Source organism: Danio rerio, chromosome 18 (assembly GCF_049306965.1).
Source record: "Danio rerio strain Tuebingen ecotype United States chromosome 18, GRCz12tu, whole genome shotgun sequence".
NCBI lineage: Eukaryota > Metazoa > Chordata > Actinopteri > Cypriniformes > Danionidae > Danio > Danio rerio.
Window position 1 is genome coordinate 829531 of NC_133193.1, and position 20470 is coordinate 850000.

General features: G+C 37.4%; 2 protein-coding genes across 7 annotated transcripts in view; one reads left to right on the forward strand and one right to left on the reverse strand.

Moving 5' to 3' along the window:
* lrrc49 (leucine rich repeat containing 49) overlaps positions 1 to 9442 on the reverse strand; it is a 37349-nt gene extending 27907 nt beyond the window's left edge. Inside the window, exons 1-7 of one of the 6 annotated variants that reach the window (XM_073930105.1) lie at positions 9272 to 9442; positions 7262 to 7333; positions 6033 to 6108; positions 5348 to 5450; positions 3896 to 4099; positions 2846 to 2912; positions 81 to 224 (exon numbers count right to left, since the gene is read on the reverse strand). In XM_073930105.1, coding sequence (XP_073786206.1) covers positions 81 to 224; positions 2846 to 2912; positions 3896 to 4099; positions 5348 to 5450; positions 6033 to 6108; positions 7262 to 7333; positions 9272 to 9328 — 723 coding nt within the window. In that variant the 5' untranslated portion in view covers positions 9329 to 9442. Of the gene's footprint in view, positions 1 to 80; positions 225 to 2845; positions 2913 to 3895; positions 4100 to 5321; positions 5504 to 6032; positions 6109 to 7261; positions 7334 to 9271 lie in introns of all 6 variants that reach the window. The other 5 variants (XM_073930107.1, XM_073930109.1, XM_073930106.1 and 2 more) reach the window with 5 other exon arrangements.
* A 7136-nt stretch (positions 9443 to 16578) lies between these two features.
* The window catches only part of larp6a (La ribonucleoprotein 6, translational regulator a), a 19504-nt gene continuing 15612 nt past the window's right edge, over positions 16579 to 20470 (forward strand). The window contains exon 1 of the mRNA NM_199903.1: positions 16579 to 16947. Within this exon, the coding sequence (NP_956197.1) occupies positions 16778 to 16947 (170 nt within the window). The 5' untranslated portion in view covers positions 16579 to 16777. The remainder of the gene's footprint in view (positions 16948 to 20470) is intronic.

Sequence of the window (20470 nt, forward strand, 5' to 3'; positions counted from 1 at the left end):
ATGTTAAACTGACTCCAGTCTGCATATGTGTGCATGTGTGCGTGTGTGTGTGTGTGTGTGTGTGTGTGTGTGTTTCTCACCACAGACGTGATGCTGTTGTGCCGCAGGTTGAGTTCGGTGAGAGAGTTCAAGCCCTGCAGATTCTCCACTCGAGTGATTCGGTTTCCAGACAGATTCAGCAAGCGAAGCCTCGACAAACAGGAGATGTTTTCAATCTGACAGATCTGAGGAGAAACAGACAGTCAGAACATTCTCCAACACTGACACGGCAACGCATCTGAAAACTGACCTCAAATACAACATTAATTAATTAAAAAACTAATCATTTGCATTAGGAACTGATATATTGTGCTGTTAATGACAAATCATGTTTGTACTCTACATATTTTTGAGAGTTGTGTGATGTAAACTCAATAGGCATTGCAAAGTGCAATATGTTTTGAGGTGGTTGCTAGCATGTTAGAGTGTTGAGGTCGGTTAATGTTTTGAGGTTGTTAGGGTGTTGAGGATGGTTGTTAAGATGTTTGAGGTTGTTGTTAGGGTGTTGAGGATGTTTGTTAATATCTTTTGAGGCTGTTGTTAGGGAGTTGAGGATGGTTGTTAATGTGTTTGAGGTGGTTGCTAGGGTGTTAGGGTATTGATGATGGTTGTTAATGTTTTGAGATGGTTGCTATAGGGTGTTGAAGATGGTTGTCAAGGTGATTTGAGGTGGTTGCTAAGGTGTTAGGGTGTTGACGATGGTTGTTAACTTGTTTGAGGTTGTTGCTAGGGTGTTTGGGTGTTGAGGATGGTTGTTACTATGCTTTGAGGTGGTTGGTAGGGTGTTGAGGATGGTTTTTAATTTGTTTGAGTTGGTTGCTAGGGTGTTAGGGTGTTGAGGATGGTTGTTAATATGTTTTGAGGTGGTTGGTAGGGTGTTGAGGATGGTTGTTAATTTGTTTGAGGTGGTTGCTAGGGTGTTAGGGTGTTGAGGATGATTGTTAATATGTTTTGAGGTGGTTGGTAGGCTGTTGAATATGGTTGCTGATATCTTTTGAGATGGTTGCTAGGGTGTTTAGGATGGTTTTTAATTTGTTTAAGGTGGTTGCTATGGTGTTAGGGTGTTGGAGATGGTTGTTAATATATTTTGAGGTGGTTGGTAGGGTGTTGAGGATGATTGTTAATATGTTTTGAGGTGGTTGGTAGGCTGTTGAGGATGGTTGCTGATATCTTTTGAGATGGTTGCTAGGGTGGATGGTTTTTTAATTTGTTTAAGGTGGTTGCTTGGGTGTTAGGGTGTTGGAGATGGTTGTTAATATATTTTGAGGTGGTTGGTAGGGTGTTGAGGATGGTTGTTAATTTGTTTGAGGTGGTTGCTAGGGTGTTGAGGATGGTTAAGATGTTTTGAGGTGGTTGCTAAGGTTTTGAGGATGGTTTTTAAGATGTTTCTATGTGGTTGCTAGGGTGTTGTGGATAATTGTTAGGATGATGTGGGCTCTGCCTTATTCTACATGTGCAGCTAAATGAAGCACTGAATTAGTTTAGGGACATTCAAGGCCGCTCAGAGTGAAATAAAAAGCAACTTCAAAAGCACTATGGCTATAAAAACCGATAAACATCCACATAAACGTCCAGCAGCCCAAACTAGCACTTAATGTGATTAAAATAGCCATAAATGACAGGCTGATGATGGAAATGATCGGCTTCTGTGATGTGCTACTGACAAGAGTGAGGGGGCGGAGCTACTTCTGCACAGCAGGATCAACCAATCAGCATCAGCCTCCGCAATCACAGCACATGTTTAAATCTGCTGATAATTACTGGAAAAAATGGGGAATTTAAAAAAAAAACTTTTTTGATAACTAATAAACCCGACAAATCACAAAAAATTACTACCAAAAAACCTGTAAAAAAATCCTGATGAACTACTAAAAAAATTACAGAACAAATTAACTAATACCTAATAATTAACTAATAACTAATAATTAAAAAGACTATTTACAAAACCTGGTGAATTACTAAAATTTTTTATTACTAATAAAACCTGATAAATTACAACAACAACAAAAAAAATGATTACAAAATTCTGTTGAATTACTAAAGAAAATATTACTAATAACTCATAATTAAATAATAACTAATCATTAAAAGTATTAATAAAGCATAGAAAATTACTACAAAAGTGCACACAAAAATATAATAGTAATATTGTGTGTTACTATTGTGTGTGTGTAATAGTTAATGAATACCTAAAAAAATAAAATAAAAACTATTTTAAAAAGTTGGTTAATGACTAAATAATGACAAAAGCTAATAAAACCTGATGATGTTTTTATAATAAGCAACATGCATTCAAAAAATCATGCTGACTTTAATGGTGGAGAGGAATAATGTGATACGTTCAATGGGATTTATAGATTATTAAAACAGCAGCAGCTCTCAGTGCCTAATAACAACAACAACAATAACAATAATAATAATAATAATAATGATAGTAATAATATTGATGATAATGATAATAATAATATTAATAATATAAAAATAATAACAACAATATTATTATTAATAATAATATTGATAATAATAATAATAATAATAATAACAATAATAATAAAAATAGTAATAATAATAATAATAACAGCAACAACAACAACAATAATAATAATAATAAAGTGAACAGCAACAACAACAGTAATAATAATAATAATAATAATAATAATAATTATTATTATTATTATTATTATAAGGATAACAGCAATAACAACAACAAAAAGAACAACAATAATAATTAAAAAATAAAAAAAATAATAATAATAATATTAGTAATAATATAACTGATGGATTATTGTATTTATAAAATGTGCACCTGATTATTATGTAAGTCCAGAACATCGAGTTTGGTGAGTCCGTCCACATCACTGATCCTCTGTATTCTACAGCAAACATCAGTAATAATTCTTCATTATTAATACAACATAATTCATTATTTTTAATACACACAACATAATTATTAATAATGAACACAACATAATTAATCAATAATAATACACACAAAATAATTAATTATTAATAATGCACACAACCTAATTAATTATAAATAATGAACACAAAATAATTAATCATTAATAATACACACAAAATAATTAATTATTAATAATAAACACAACATAATTAATTATAAATAATGCACACAACATAATTAATATTAATAATATATACAACATAATTATTTATTAATACTCACAACAGAAAAAAACAGAAAATCTACAATTCAGCAGGTCAAAACTACAAATGATTTCTTTTGTTTTGATCAAAAATCTGAATTATTCCACGAAAAAGTTGAACTTTCTGAAATTAAAATATTAGTAATGTGTTAAAAAATATTATTTTAAACAAAATAAAAGCTCTAAATGTCTACATTTCTATTAAATTAAAAAAATTAACAGTAGTTCAAATAATAATAATTAAAATGTTAATTTAAGCACAAATATATACAGACATATTTATAAAGAAAGGTTTTTAAATGATTAAACATATATACTGAATGTGCTACTGGTGTTCTGCAGTCGGATCTCCTTCAGAACTGAATCAAACTCTTCTTCAGTTCTGATATCAAACACTGACAGTTTAATTAGAGTCCTGTTGATCTAAAGAGCAGGGCGTGAACATTCCTTAGAGATTACACTGTGTGTGTGTGTGTGTGTGTGTGTTTTTGTGTATATGAATGTGTGTGTTCACCCATATTCATACACTCAGATACATACATACATACACACAAAAACACACAGATTTACACAAGCATGCACACAGAGAGGCACACACAGAGATACAAAGAGAGAGACACAAATGCTCTCTCTCTCTCTCTCTCTCTCTCTCTCTCTCTCTCTCACACACACACACACACACACACACACACCGGTTGTTTCCCAGCAGCAGCACACGCAGACAGCGCAGCGAGGAGAGTCCGCACATGTCAATCAGCCGGTTGCCATGGAGATCGAGCAGCAGCAGGCTCCGCAGGCTCTGCAGGTGCTGCAGGTGTGTGATCAGGTTGTGCTGCAGGTTCAGCTGATGCAGCTCACGGAGAGACTGCAGATCCGGCAGATCAGTCAGTCCACGCCTGCACGTACACACACCCACACACACACACACAGCAGAGAAAACATGCAAACACACACACTGATGAGCACTGCTTTAATGACACACCTGTTCAAACAGACAGGCAGAGAGAGAGACGCTTCTGCCTCCTGCTGGACACTAGATCATCACAGATTCAGAAAAACACACATATTTTAAACAGTCTAAATAATAAATATATCAACATTTTCAAAATACTATTCACATTTTTTTTTTTTATTTTAAGTTTAAAAACAATATCTCAAGCCAAAAGATATGTAAAACATGTAAAAAAGAAATTAAAGTAAAATAAAACAAACAAAGTAAATACACTAAATTAAAAAATAAAATATAAAATTTAAATAAAAAATGTAAAAAAAGGAAATAAAATATTTAAAATAAAATAAAATAAACAAACTAACTAAAATAAATATAAAATTGAATAAAACTTTTAAATTAAATGATGAAATAATATGATTTAAATCAAATAAAACAAACTGTCAAAAATAAATATAAAGTTAAATTAAACTTTTAAATAAAAAAATACAAAATAAAAAATGTAAATTAAACAATAACATAAAATATTTTAAATAAAAAATAAACAAACTAACTAAAAATAAATATAAAATTTAATAAAACTTTTAAATAAAATATAAAATTGAAATCAACTAAAAATTTAAAATAAATAATGAAATAGAGTATTGATTTAAACAAAACAAAATAAAACAAACTAACTAAATAAAAAATAAATATAAAATTTAATACAACTTTTAAATAAAATATAAAATTGAAATCAACTAAAAAATTTAAATAAATAATGAAATAATGAAAGAGTATTTTAAAAAATAAATAAATAAAACAAACTAACTAAATAAAAAATAGATATAAAACTAAATAAAACTTTCAAATTAACCGATGAAATAATATGATTTAAATCAAATAAAACAAACAAAACTGTCAAAATTAAATATAAAATAAAATTAAACTTTTAAATAAACCAAAAAATATTAAATAAAAATGTAAATTAAACAATAACATAAAATATTTTAAATAAAATAAAAAAACAACCTAGATTAAAAATAAATATAAAATAACAAAAATAGTAATATATATAAAAAATTAAATTAAAATAATAATCAAATTAAGCTAAAATAATGAATGAATGCACAGTCTCTGGTAAATCACAAAACTAATGAAGAACATGGCAGATCTTTAAAGTTGCCAACATTTGAGTGTTGAATGAACGTGGTACCGGTCCAGATCGAGTCTCTCAGGACAGGAAGAGATGTCATCTCTGAAGCTGGTGGCAGACAGGAAATTGGGGACAGAACTGTCACGCAGACTTCCTGTTTCACCTTCAGAAGAGACGATAATGATCAGCAGCAGAAGAACAGCGGCTCGACATCAGCTGAAGAGTCAGCACATAACATGTCTGTTAGGACTCTGGAGGAGTGTGTGTGTGTGTGTGTGTGTGTGTGTGTGTGTGTGTGTGTGTGTGTGTGTGTGTGTGAGCGTCTGTTCTGGGTTAGTGTGTGTGTGTGTGAGAAAAAATGTATTCGTGAGAGAGAAAGAGAGAGAAGACACTGCGCATTTGTATAAGAGTGTGTGTGTGTGTGTGTGTGTGTGTGTGTGTGTGTGTGTGTGTTTTGATTGTGCAGCATGGTGTGAGCTGTGTGTGTGTATTGTGATTTAATTTATGTGTGTATGTGTGCGAGTGTGTGTTCTGTTATAGTGTGTATGTGTGTTTGTGTGTGTGTGTGTGTGTTTGCACTTTTGTTAATTTGAGTGTGTATGTTTGAGTGTGTGCATGCTTGCCTATATTTGAGTATAGAGAGAAAGATACACACAAGTACACACACATACAAAGAGAAACACACACACACACGCACACACAAACACACACAAACACACACACAAACACACACAGAGTCCTGTACCGCTTGTGCATGGTTGTGTTTTCAAGGCGTCCACATTGAAAGTGTTCTTCAGGTCATTTGATAACCTCAGATCCAGCTGATGAATGAAGAACATCACAACATTACAGTCACGCTCACTGCTGAACAACTTAATGAAAACAACAGCCAATCACAATCAAGCGTTCAGCAGAGCCCAGAGGATAAACGATAATAATATTGATGAACAGAATATTAATGTGGTCAACAGAAGATACACTCACCGGCCACTTTATTAGGTACACCTCACTAGTACCAGATTTGACCCACTTTTACCTTCAGAACTGCCTTAATCCTTCATGGCAGAGATTCAGCAAGCTACTGGAAATATTCCTCAGAGATTTTGCTCCATATTGTCATGATAGCATCACACAGTTGCTGCAGATTTGTCGGCTGCACATCCATGATGCCAATCTCCCGTTCCACCACATCCCAAAGCTGCTCTATTGGATTGAGCTCTGGTGACTGTGGAGGCCATTTGAGTACAGTGAACTCATCGTCATGTTCAAGAAACCAGTCTGAGATGATTGAGCTTTATGACATGCTGCGTTATCCTGCTGGAAGTAGCCATCAGAAGATGGAGACACTGTGCTCATAAAGGGATGGACATGGTCAGCAGCAATACTCAGGTAGGCTGTGGCGTTGATGCTCAATTGGTACTAATGGACCTAAAGAAAATCTCCCCCACACCATTACACCACCACCACCAGCCTGAACCGCTGATACAAGGCAGGATGATCCATGCTTTCATGTTGTTGAGGCCAAATTTTGAGCCGAGCATCTGAATGTGGTAGACATTTGCGCTAACAAGCAGTTGGACAGGTGTACCTAATAAAGTGGCCGGTGAGTGTATTTCAGTGTTCTGTCAATAGTTATGCTCTAGTGGACCTATAACTACCTCTGAACTCACACAAATCCCCATCCAATTAGATAAATGGCTTTTATTTCCTATTTTCTGACCCACTAAATGCTTTATTTTCCTTTAATTCTTTGTTTCACTTGGCTTTGGTTGTTTGTGGGTTTTAGTAATTGTGAAGCACACTGGTCAGCTCGGGTTGTTTTATATTGTGTTGCTATATAACTGAGCAGTCTTTCATTCACACACATAACATTTCATTCCAGAGACATTACAAGATGTGTAGAAAGTGTTGAAGTGTGTGTGTGTGTGTGTGTAACATAAAGCACAGTGGTGGTGATCATTGATAAACACTCACAGGTCTGCGGCTCAGTCTGTCCGGCAGTAAAGAGCTGACTGCTGCAAGATGCTGCTTATAGCTGCTGTGAACCTGCAGAAACACGCACAACATCAGAAACACCACAACACACTGGATTTACATAATGCTGAACTTATATATACTGCTGCTTATTATTATGCGACTTCTTTAATGCATTTTACACAACAGTCCATGATACATTTTATTTACTTCATTACAAATATATTATACACATACAGTACAGTGGTGTGAGCTAGTCTTGTTTCTTGCATAAACATCTCAAAATTCTAAAATCAAGAAGCATTTTCTAGGCAAGCGAAACAGATAGTCTTGTTTTCAGAAACAATGGATCAAAATGAAGGCAGTTTTTCCATAAAACAGGCAACATATTCTGCCAGTGGAGTAAATAAAACAATCTAGTTTTCGCTTCTTTATTAATAACATTATTTTGCTCATTGGCTTGATTTAAGGAAAAAATGTGATTAAAATTATACTACATTATAAAAGACAACAAGATTAAATGTTAAAAAGAGCAATATACATCCACACAGTATTATAACTCTACACACAAAAGCCCAGCAGGTCAAACAATCTCATAATAGACCATGTGTGTAAACACTGCAACACTTTTAAAGTCCTCTATTACACACTACATTCTTTTCTAATTGTTGTTATTATGTCCAATAAACATGCTGAGCAGTGAATGAGCTCATGACTATTCATCACTGTGTTTTTGAACCACAATATTTACTATATAATGGTTCAAAAGCACTACAGTATTTACAATAATACAAGTACTTGAATTAATTATTCTGTTAATTTTACAGTTGCTATGGTAACAACAACTATATCAGTCTATCTGTTGTAGTGATGCTACAGTTGCTATGGTAACACAACAACTATTTCAATCGATCTGTTGTCATGATAATACAGTTGCTATGGTAACACAACAACTATTTCAATCGATCTGTTGTCATGATAATACAGTTGCTATGGTAACACAACAACTATTTCAATCGATCTGTTGTCATGATTATACAGTTGCTATGGTGACACAACAACTATTTCAATCGATCTGTTGTTATGATTATACAGTTGCTATGGTAACACAAGAACTATATAAATCAATCTGTTGTAGTAATTCTACAGTTGCTATGGTAGCACAACAACTTAAGCAATTGATGTTGTAGTAATTCTATGGTTGCTATGGTAACAATAACTATATCAATCGATCTGTTATAGTAATTCTACAGTTACTATGGTAACACAACAACTTAAGCAATTGATGTTGTAGTAATTCTACAGTTGTTACGGTAACACAACAACTATTTCAATCAATCTGTTGTAGCAATTCTACAGTTGCTATGGTAACACAACAACTATATCAACAAATTTGTTGTAGTGATTCTACAGTTGTTATGGTAACACAACAACTATATCAATCGATCTGTTGTAGTGATTCTACAGTTGCTATGGTAACACAAAAACTATATAAATCAATCTGTTGTAGTAATTCTACAGTTGCTATGGTAGCCCAACAACTTAAGCAATTAATGTTGTAGTAATTATATGGTTGCTATAGTAACAATAACTATATCAATCGATCTGTTATAGTAATTATACAGTTGCTATGGTAACACAACAACTTAAGCAATTGATGTTGTAGTAATTCTACAGTTGCTATGGTACCACAACTATCAATTGATTTGCTGTAGTTTTATAGTTGCTATGGTAACACAACGACTACAGTATTATAAACAAATGAGTCAATACTGTCGTTTTCTATAACTATAGTGTATATTTTACTACCATACGCCACAGTTTACTGTAGTAAACAATAAAATATACTACATTATCAGTTCACTTTTGTTAAAACTACAGATGCTGGAGCAATCGTTAACAAATAGTTACTATAATATCTACAGTTTACTATAGTATAATTAAACAGCACTATAGTGTTTCATCACACGGCTCTTCGTGAGATTTATCAGCTCTTCATCAAACTCTTACCGCAGATGGCAGAAACCGCCCGCTGCTACTGCACTTCCGCTGCTTAGAGGAGCGCATTTTCGCTTCACTTCTCACTCACGGACACAAGCTTGTTCAGATACATGTTAAAGAAAATCAGATTTACAGCGAGCTTTCACGTTGCATCTCCTGGAAAGCGCATCCTTAGCAACCAACCTAAAGTAAACAGTAACCAGCACTTCCGCTGCCAGCCGCTGTCCAAGAGTACCTGTCGGTAAAGTGTAGAAGGGATACAGCTGTGGACGCGCACATACTGTATCATTCAGATTTACATTACTGTGAGAGTTGGGTTTAGAGGAAAACATTAATAAAATACAATTTAATGAATAATTTAATAAATAAAATGAATAATAATCGTTATAATAATACTAATAAATGATATAATACAATGTTATTTATTCATTTTTATTATTTCTATTTTATTTTTACTATTTCGTCTTCTCATGTTTGTGTTAGACATGTTTAAAAGAGAATGTGGAAAGTCTTTCCCTGTGTCTGCCATTTCAAGCATTTCCAAATTTTTCACTCAATAAAAAAACGTAATATAAATAAATAAAATGTATTACTATTATTATTCATTCATTTTCTTTCAGCTTAGTCCCTTTATTAATCAGGGGATGCCACAGTGGAATGAACCGCCAACTATTCCAGCATATGTTTTACGCAGCGGATGCCCTTCTAGCTGCAACCCAGAACTGGGAAACACCCATATACTACTGCCAATTTAGTTAATCAATTTCCCTATAGTGCAATTGTTTGAACCAGAGCACCCGAAGGAAACCCACGCCAACACGAAAAGAACATGCAAACTCCACACAGAAACACCAACTGACCCAGCCGGGACTCAAACCAGCGACCTTCTTGCTGTGGGGACACCGTGCCTCTCTTTCTATTATTATTAATAATATTAATTAACAGCATGTCCAAATGAGAACAGTTCTTCACATGTTAGTTTTTATTCCTACATAAAGACTGCCTGTTGATGAAGTGAGCTGTTGTTATCATGTTTGTGCGCTCCTGTGCTGAATATGCTTATGAGCTCCAGCACCTGCTCATTATCTCAGTGTTTCTCAGCATCTGCTTCAGCTCACACAATCCTCATCTGAACAGACTGAAGCTCTTTCACACACACAGACTGACTGTCCTTGGCTCAATCTCCTCTGATTTAATCCAAATCAAGTCTTTCTTTGTGCCGTGCTGAATTTATTAAACCAATCAGATCAGTCTGTCGGGAACTTTTTCCTTTGCACTATTGAGAAAAGCTCACTGCAACCTGTATTTAAAGGGCCAGTTCACCCAAAAAATATAAATTACTCGCTGTTTACTCTCGTTTGAGTGTATTCAAACATTTAATGAGCTTCTTCAGTTGAACACAAAGGAAGATATTTGAAGAATGTTGAAAACCGGAAATTATTGACTACCATAGGAAAATGATTACAATGGAAGTCAATGGTTACCAGTTTCCAACATGCTTCAAATGATCTTCTTTTGTGTTCAGCGCAAAAAAGAAACTCAAACGACATCTAAATGATGACACAATTGTCATTTTTGGGTGAGCTGTCTCGTTAAAGAGTGTTTGCTGCACTTGTGATAATGTGATACACTCAAAAAAATCGCTGGGTTGTTTTTAACACAATGTTGAATGTTCAAATTTAGACAAAGTTAAAAGTTATATTTAAAAGTGAAATATAAAGTGAACCCAACGTTGGGTTTGTCTATATTTGACCTGATGGCGTGGATCCTTTCTTATGTCTTAATGGTTATTAATAAAGTTGAATGGGCAGCACGGTGGCGCAGTGGGTAGCACAATCACCTCACAGCAAAAAGGTCGCTGGTTCGATTCCCGGCTTGGTCAGGTGGTGTTTCTGTGTGGAGTTTGCATGTTCTCCCCGTGTTGCCGTGGGTTTGCTCCGGTTTCCCCCACAGTCCAAACACATGCGCTATAGGGGAATTGATCAACTAAACTAGTCGTAGAGTATGAGTGTGTGTGGGTGTTTCCCAGTGATGGGTTGCAGCAAGAATTTGAAAATGGATTTAGTAATGATGAAATGAACGTGAGAATGTGTGTTGGTCGATGCCAACTTCATGTCTGGCGTACGTGTATTTCTTGTGTATGTTCGTTTTATTTCCATTGGCGACTCCTAGAGCTATTATGTTAAATTGCACACTACAAAGGGGGATCGCGGACGCCGCCCTCTCTGTTATATTCTCCTGCCCTAAGGGGGGGGTAGTGCTCAGGTTTCGTGGATGATAATGAAGACAGGGGAAGGGGGGCGAAGGTGGATGGGAGGGGTTGGTGTTGTCATGGATAAAAGTGAAGAAGGGGGTGGCGGACACTGCCCTCTCTATCTACCGCCCTAGGCGGCGGCCTAGGTCGCCTCTATGGATGCCCCGGGCCTGCATATCAAGAGAGCGGGGTTCTCCATTAAAGACATGGCTGTTAACCCCCTCAACAACCCACACACTGACCAAGAGCACAGATACAGTGATGGTCATTCTCACTCTCGGTCAGTTGTAGAGCAGGCGATTGGGCAGCTGAAATGCAGGTGGCGCTGCCTTGATAATAGCAGAGGTGCTGCTATACCGCCCTAACAAAGTGTTCCTCTAATACATCTGTATGTCCCACAGACACGGACACTACTCCAGACAGTAAAGTGAGGAAAGTTAGTTCAGCATCCCCAGTTCGCTCCACAGTATGACGGTGCACCGCTGTTCTCCTCTTAACCTGCATCTTTACATCAGACTATTTCTTTTTTAATCCACTCACAGTGTGATGTTCAGACCCCACTGTGTTAACTCTGTCAGCTAATCTCTCACACTCTATTTCTTTCTTTTGTTCCGGAGGACAAACCTGCAAATAACACAGTTTTTCTCAGCTCTACGCCTGATAGCATCACCTCAGCACATTCGCCTTAAAGCAAGAAGGTCGCTGGTTCAAGCCCCGACTGGTTCAGTTGGCGTATCTGTGTGGAGTTTGCATGTTCTCCCCGTGTTGGCGTAGATTTCCTCCAGGTGCTCCGGTTTCCCCCACAGTCCAAACACATGCGCTATAGGGGAATTGAGTAAGCTTAATTGGCCATAGTGTGTGTGTGTGTGTGTGTGTGAACGAGTTGTGTTTGGATGTTTCCAGGTACTGGGTTGCAGCTGGAATGGCATCCACTGCTTAAAACATATGCTGGATAAGTTGGTGGTTCATTCCGCTGTGGCGACCCCTGATTAATAATGGGACTAAGCCAAAAAGAAAATGACACTAGTGCTACACCTGACTAACACACTAATTTCAATAATGAAATAATAAAGCGGTCCCACATGCATCTCACAGAGTCTCTGATGTGTTTCATTGGCTGATCATTATTTCTCCTTCTAGGAAACAGAGGTTTGAGCGTTTGCACATGAGCTGCTGCTGATGGTCAATAATCATCTGCATATTCATGAGCAGCCTCTGAATGAGCTTCAGTATTGTGTGTTTCTCAGTAACGCAGCACGGCTTCACCTGTAATAACACACACACACACACACACACACACACACACACACACACACACACACACACACACACACACACACACACACACACACACACACACACACACACACACACACACACACACACACACACACACACACACACACACACACACACACACACACACACACACACACACACACAAGGGGGTGGAGAAGCAGCAGAGAATGAGCAGACAGAGCTGGACACCAGACTGATGGAGACACCTGTGTGCTTATATGTGTGTGTGAGCATATGTTTGTTCATGTGAGTGTGTATGTGCATATATGTGTGCGTGCATATATGTTTCTGTGTGTGCATGTGTATCTTGGTGTTTGTGTGTGTGTGCATGCTCACCAGTAGCTGACATGTGTCATCATCAATGGGCAGGACAAGAATGTGACGTCATGCAGAATGACTCCAGAGCAGCTCACAGCAGCAGTGACTCACACACACACACACACACACACGCACGCACACTCTCAATATTAGTACTCTATTATACAGCTGTGCATTTCTGGCATAGGGACACGTATATATACACAAGTGTGTTTTCATGTTATAAGAAGCCAAACTACACTATCACTCTGTCTGTCTGTCTGTCTGTCTGTCTGTCTGTCTGTCTATCTATCTATCTATCTATCTATCTGCCTTTCTGTCTGTCTGTCTGACTGGCTATGTATCTGTCTATGCATCTATCTGTCTGTCTGTCTATCGATCTATGTGTCTGTCTGTCTGTCTGTCTGTCTGTCTGTCTTTCTGTCTGTCTGTCTGTCTGTCTATCTATCTATCTATCTATCTATCTATCTATCTATCTATCTATCTATCTATCTATCTATCTATCTATCTATCTATCTATCTATCTATCTATCTATCTGCCTTTCTGTCTGTCTGTCTGACTGGCTATGTATCTGTCTATGCATCTATCTGTCTGTCTGTCTATCGATCTATGTGTCTGTCTGTCTGTCTGTCTGTCTTTCTATCTATCTATCTATCTATCTATCTATCTGTCTGTCTGTCTATCTATCTATCTATCTATCTATCTGCCTTTCTGTCTGTCTGTCTGACTGGCTATGTATCTGTCTATGCATCTATCTGTCTGTCTGTCTATCGATCTATGTGTCTGTCTGTCTGTCTGTCTGTCTGTCTGTCTGTCTATCTATCTATCTATCTATCTATCTATCTGCCTTTCTGTCTGTCTGTCTGACTGGCTATGTATCTGTCTATGCATCTATCTGTCTGTCTGTCTATCGATCTATGTGTCTGTCTGTCTGTCTGTCTTTCTATCTATCTATCTATCTATCTGTCTGTCTGTCTATCTATCTATCTATCTATCTATCTATCTATCTATCTATCTATCTATCTATCTATCTATCTATCTATCTATCTATCTATCTATCTATCTATCTATCTATCTATCTATCTATCTATCTATCTATCTATCTATCTATCTATCTATCTATCTGCCTTTCTGTCTGTCTGTCTGACTGGCTATGTATCTGTCTATGCATCTATCTGTCTGTCTGTCTGTCTGTCTATCTATCTATCTATCTATCTATCTATCTATCTATCTATCTATCTATCTATCTATCTATCTATCTATCTATCTATCTATCTATCTGTCTGTCTGTCTGTCTGTCTGTCTGTCTGTCTGTCTGTCTGTCTGTCTGTCTGTCTATCTATCTGTCTGTCTGTCTGTCTGTCTGTCTGTCTGTCTGTCTGTCTATTACTTACTTTGACTAATATTATTTTTCTGCATTTATTCATTTACAGTTGTTCTCAGTGGCGTTGGTGCATTTCTCACAACACTATTTACATTTGCACAACAGTTCATGCATTTCTCAAAACAGTGCAAAACCCTTGCTGATAACCTGCAGAAGCGCGTCACTTTCTCAAAAAGGAGAGCTCATTCCACAAAAGCAAGTATTGATGTCAGTGAAAGTGTCAGTGTGATCAAGATGAAGAGTCCTGACACCATTGATTATCAACAGGATAGTCAAATGGCTTTGTCCTGTTTTCATTATCACAGTTTACTCTGGACATTTATTCCAATGCAAACAAGTCAATGTTGGTGACACGTCCTGAAATGCTCAAGACAGCAGCACTATATACTATTAGCACAGCCAGACTACAGTAAAGTGAGACATCACTGCATTTAGTGAGGTATCTGAGTAGAACACACTGAATATGTATGTCACATGTTTACTGCAGATGCTCTTTACAATTCTGACTTATTGACAGCATTGTGCAGAAGAATAAACAGCCTTATTTACAACAAACAAGCTTTCTGTGCACAACTGTACACAATAATGCAGCACATATCGGAACTGAACCAACAACATACACAGGTCTGTAAACCAGTCATCAAACTGTTCAATTTAGGAGACATTTTCAGAAAAATAAAAGATTTAAAATGTTTTATTAAATGTGCTGACAGATTTTGACTCTAGTTCAGCATTTGTGTATGTAATGACTCCAGGAGTGAAATGAGGACTGTTAGTTTAATATGGAGAGACTGTTCAGCATTCACAAGTTCAGTTCATTTTGACTGACATGACATGAGCAGATTATAATGTTATAAACAGCAGAGAGTTGTGTGGAAGCAGTTGATGCATGTCCAAAAGCATCTGCAATGTGTTGAAAGGAATGAGAAACTGCTACTGTGATGTGCACAAATGACTAATTGTTTTGAGAAATGCAGGAACTGTTGTGCAAATGTAAATAGTGCTGTGAGAAATGCACCAACGCCACTGAGAACAACTGTAATTAGGAAGAGACGTCATCAGATCTTCATGATTTAACACAGCTTTTTCTGCAATATTATGTGAACTTTAGTTTTTATATTAAAATAGTTTGTAAATCGCGCGCTGTCCAAGAGTACTTGCCTGTAAAGTCTAGAAGGGATACAGCTGTGGATACGCATATACAGCATACATCTTTGTGATACTGTATAATTCAGATTGTACAGTGGGCTGGGTTTAGGGGTGGACATTAATAAAATACAATTTATGAATAATTGAATAAATAATACTAGTGATAACACTAATAATAGATATAATATAATGTTGTTTATTCATTTTTACGATTTGGTCTCCTCATGTTTGTGTTACACATGTTTAAAAGAGAATGTGGAGTTTCCATTTCAAGCATTTATTTAAGCAATAAAAAACGTAAAATAAATTAATAAAATGTATTCCTGTTATGATTCATTCATTCAGTCATTGTCCTACAGCTGAGTCCCTTTATTAATCAGGGGTCACCACAGTGGAATGAACCGACAACTATTGCAGCATATGTTTTACGCAGCGGATGCTTTTCCGGCTACAAACCAGAACTGGAAACCCCCCAAACACACACACACACACACACACACACACACACACACACACACACACACACACACACGTTCATCTCCAGGACGTTTGTTTCGTCCTCCTGAGCCCTAATAATAATCCGTCAAATCCTATTATCCAATCGCGTGAGGCCAGACTCTGCGCTCATTTAACTTTCAATTAGCGACAACTCCTTAATTGCCTTCACGTGAAGAGAAATGTCGCCGATATAAATGCACGAGCGACGCGCTCGCGACTCCTGTAAGGAAAGCAATGAGAAAACGTGAAGAAATGTCGCGCGTGCTGAACGCGTTGCTACGGTGCGTCGCGCTCCTGCTGCCGCCCTCCTGGCTGGAGTTTAGCGGGTGGGTTGGGGAGGCGCGGCCCAATCCCAGAGCTTCGTTCCGGCGCACAAAGCCGCTTACATATGAGGAAGTAGCAGCTCCAGACGGCCGCGCTTCCTCCTCCGACACCGCCGCTCCGTGGCGCAGATTCCGCGCGCTCTGCCCCGCCGTGGAGCGCTTCCTGTCGGCCGCCATCGAGCTGCGCAGGCGCCTGGGGAGTTTGTGTTTTCCGCTCCGCGTCGCTTCTCCGTGCAGCGCGGCAGACTCCAGCGCGGCAGCCGGAGAGCAGGCGAGCCCGGCGGACACCATGAGCAGCGAGCAGCCGCCGCGGGAGATCAGCGCTCCGGTCACCATCACCGTGGCCATCCAGGCGGCGGAGGAGGACGATGAACCGGACGAGGAGCCGTCCTGCAACACCATCGAGCTCCAGACCGGCAGCGGCAGCGAGGACGAGCTCGGCAGACACGACAAATCCAGGTACACAGACACAAGCTGTCGGCGGGGGCACACTGGGGTGAATAATGCTGGGTTGTTTTAAGATCATGATGTTGGGTTAAATCTACTTTTATCGTTCACACTTAATTGAGAAATCAACCTGTCGATAGGCTTGTCCGTATTTGACCCATCGTTGGGTTATGATAACCAAGCATTTTTGACAGATACGCACACACATACACGTACATAGACACACACACATTTCCTGAGAAATTCACATAGTATACTAAGGGTCATGCTGGGTTGTTTTAAGCTAATGATGTTGGGTTAAATGTGGTTGAACACAGAGGTTGGGTTAAAAGATTTACAATTAATGGAGAAAAATTACCCTGTCGTTGGGGTTACGCGCGCGCACACACACACAAACATGCACACACCCACACATACACGCACACGCCAAGGGCTATTTAAGGATCAACCCACAATGCTTGACCTCACGAAAGCATCAGCTTCTGTTTCTCACCGTGAATGAATGATTGATTGATTGATTGGATGGGTAGATTGATTGACAGTTGGCACAGTGAATTTTTTTTTTCAATTTAATTGAAAAATGTAATTCATTAACTGTATTTGACCCAATGTTGGGTTACAACAACCCAGCATTTTTCTTAAACACACACACACACACACACACACACACACACACACACACACACACACACTAATGTTTCTCACTGTGTATGATTGATTGACAGCTGTCACTGCTCATCAAGCACACTCTAAAAATGCTGGGTTATTATAAAGAATACTGGGGTCAAATACAGACAACCCCAGTGACAACTCTGCTTTTTACAGACACACACCCTTCCATGGACCAACCCACAATGTTTGACCTCAGAAAAGGGCCGGTTCTGTTTCTCACCGTTTGTTTGATTGATGGAGTTATTGATTGACAGCTGTCACAGCTCATCAGGCACACTCTAAAATGTTGGGTTGTTTATTTCAGTGTTATGGATGAATTAACCTAACAGTTGGGTTAAGTGTGAACCAGCTTTTGGTTCGTCCAAATTTGACCAAATATTGGGTTTAAACAGCCCAGCATTTTCTTCATCCTGCATAATAACTGTTCACAATGTGGGTTATAAACACGAGCAAACACAACAGTTAACAGTTGGCTTTGTCCATATGTGACCCAAAGTTGGGTTATGACAATCCAACACACACAAAATAACTTCCAGAGTAATTTTTAGATAAACCCACAATGCTTGACCTGTATGAAGGGCTGGGTTTATATTGATTGATTGATTGATTGATTGATTGAGAACCGTCACTACCTATAAGGCGCACTCTAAAACAAATTCTGTGTCGTTTTAACCCAATTTTTGTGCAAATATGGTTGAACAAACCCCACCAAATCCAAATTTGACCAAATTTTAGGATTAAACAACCCAGCAATTCAGTGCTAAGGAATGAAAATAATTGTACACCATATGGCGGCCACCACAACAAACAAAGAAAGAAAAGAAGAAAAAAGCTGGGTTGTCATAACCCAATGTTGGGTTAAATGTGGACAAACAAAACAGTTAGGTTAAATTTAAATTGGCAAAAAAATGAATTGTGAGCTGATCCATTTATAGCTCTTGAAGTGGTGCGGGTGCATGCATGTAAAAAATGCTGGGTTGTTGTAACCCAATGCTGGGTCAGATATGGACAAAACCAACATTGGGTTACAACAACCCAGCTTTTTTTTATGTACATGCACGTACGTGTACACACACACACACACGCTTACATGACTTCCAGAGGTATAAATAGATCAACTCACAATGCTTGAGCTCACACTCTTAAACAATATGCAGGGCCTGGACCCAGTGCTGGTCAAATATGTACAAACCCATCAGATGGATTTAAAAATGTCATTTAAATGAAATCAGTACCCCTGGGTGTGTCCATATCTGATCCAATCTGGCATCTTTTAGAGTGTGTAAAAAGGCCAGTTCTGCTTTATCATTGATTGATTGATTGACAGCTGTAACAGCTCCTCATCAAGCAGGAATAGAGGTTTAGAATCCCTCCAGGATTGAAATGCACGCACGCACAGAACTGATATAATTCTCATAATACAGTTGAAGTCAGAATTATTTGCCCTCCTGTTCTATTAATTCTATTAAGTAATTAAATATTATACAACTTATATTAATTATTATTATTTTTTTAAAAATATATTGTATATATTTAATATATACTTTTATATTTTACCCTAACTTCTATTTGTTTTTAATAGAAATGTATTAATTTCTAATTAAGTTTTATTTCAACATTTCTAATCATAGTTTTAATAACTCATTCCTATTAACTCTGTCTTTTCTCTTTGTCATGATGACAGCACATAATATTAGACTAGATATTCTTCAAGACACTAGCACAAGCTTAAAGTGGCATGTAAAGGCTTCACTAGGGTAATTAGGGTAAATTGAGGGTAATTAAGCAAGTCATTGTATAACAGTGGTTTGTTCTGGAGACAATCCAACACTAATATTGTGGTTGAAAATATTGAGATTCTTAATATTAAAGGGTTATATTGACCTTTTAAAATAATATTGACCTTTTAAAAAATTACTAGCTGAAATAAAACAAAAGACTTTCTCCAGAAAAAAAAATATTAAAGGAAATACTGTGAAAACTTCCTTAATACATTAAATATCACTTTAAATATTTGAAAGAGTAAATATTGCTAACAATAATAATCACTTTAAAATAAAAGTCTACAAATCATTATAGATCACTTTTAAAACCTCTTTTATTCCAGCTAAACCATAAGAAATAAGACATTGTCCAGAAGAAAAGGAGTGATTTGCTTTGTTAAACAGCACTGGAGAAATATTTCAGTTCCACAGGAGGGCAAATCATTTTAACTTAAACAGTATTTATTGGTATTTTAGATTTACATTATTACTTTTCTGTATGTGTTTAATATTAATTTCAATTGAATTACTTAAAACAAATCCTGGCTCACTGCACCTTCAGATCTCTGTCTTCTTGATGTATTGCTGATTTTCTGCAGTCGGGCAGGGGAACAGGGGCTCGGCTGCGGCCCACGGCTGTGTCTGCATTGTTGTGAAGCCCTAATGAGTGTCTCTGAAGCTGCTATTGTGTTGAGCAGTGGAGCGGTGGGTGGATCATCACGGCCCGCTTTCTGTGCTGGAAGGCTTTCCTGGCTTTGTTGAAGAGCAGCTCTTAATGCACGTCCACTCCTGCAGTTGTAGAGGCGCTGATTCATTGCTTTAAAGGAATCATAAACACACAGACATTAGGTGCGTCCCAAATCGCATACTTGTGCACTATTCTATGCTATTTTGCAGAATAAATAGTGCGTTCACACTGAAAACTCTAAAAATAATTATAATGCACTTCAAATGCCAGGATGAAGCACTTACTCTGCTGATAAAAAGAGTGTAATGTTGACCAGTTCATGCACTCAATGCCCGTAGTTTTGCTTATGTAGTGAAATGGGTGGAGCTACTGCTGAGTGGGAGGGGCTATCAGCTGCTGAGGTTGGATTATT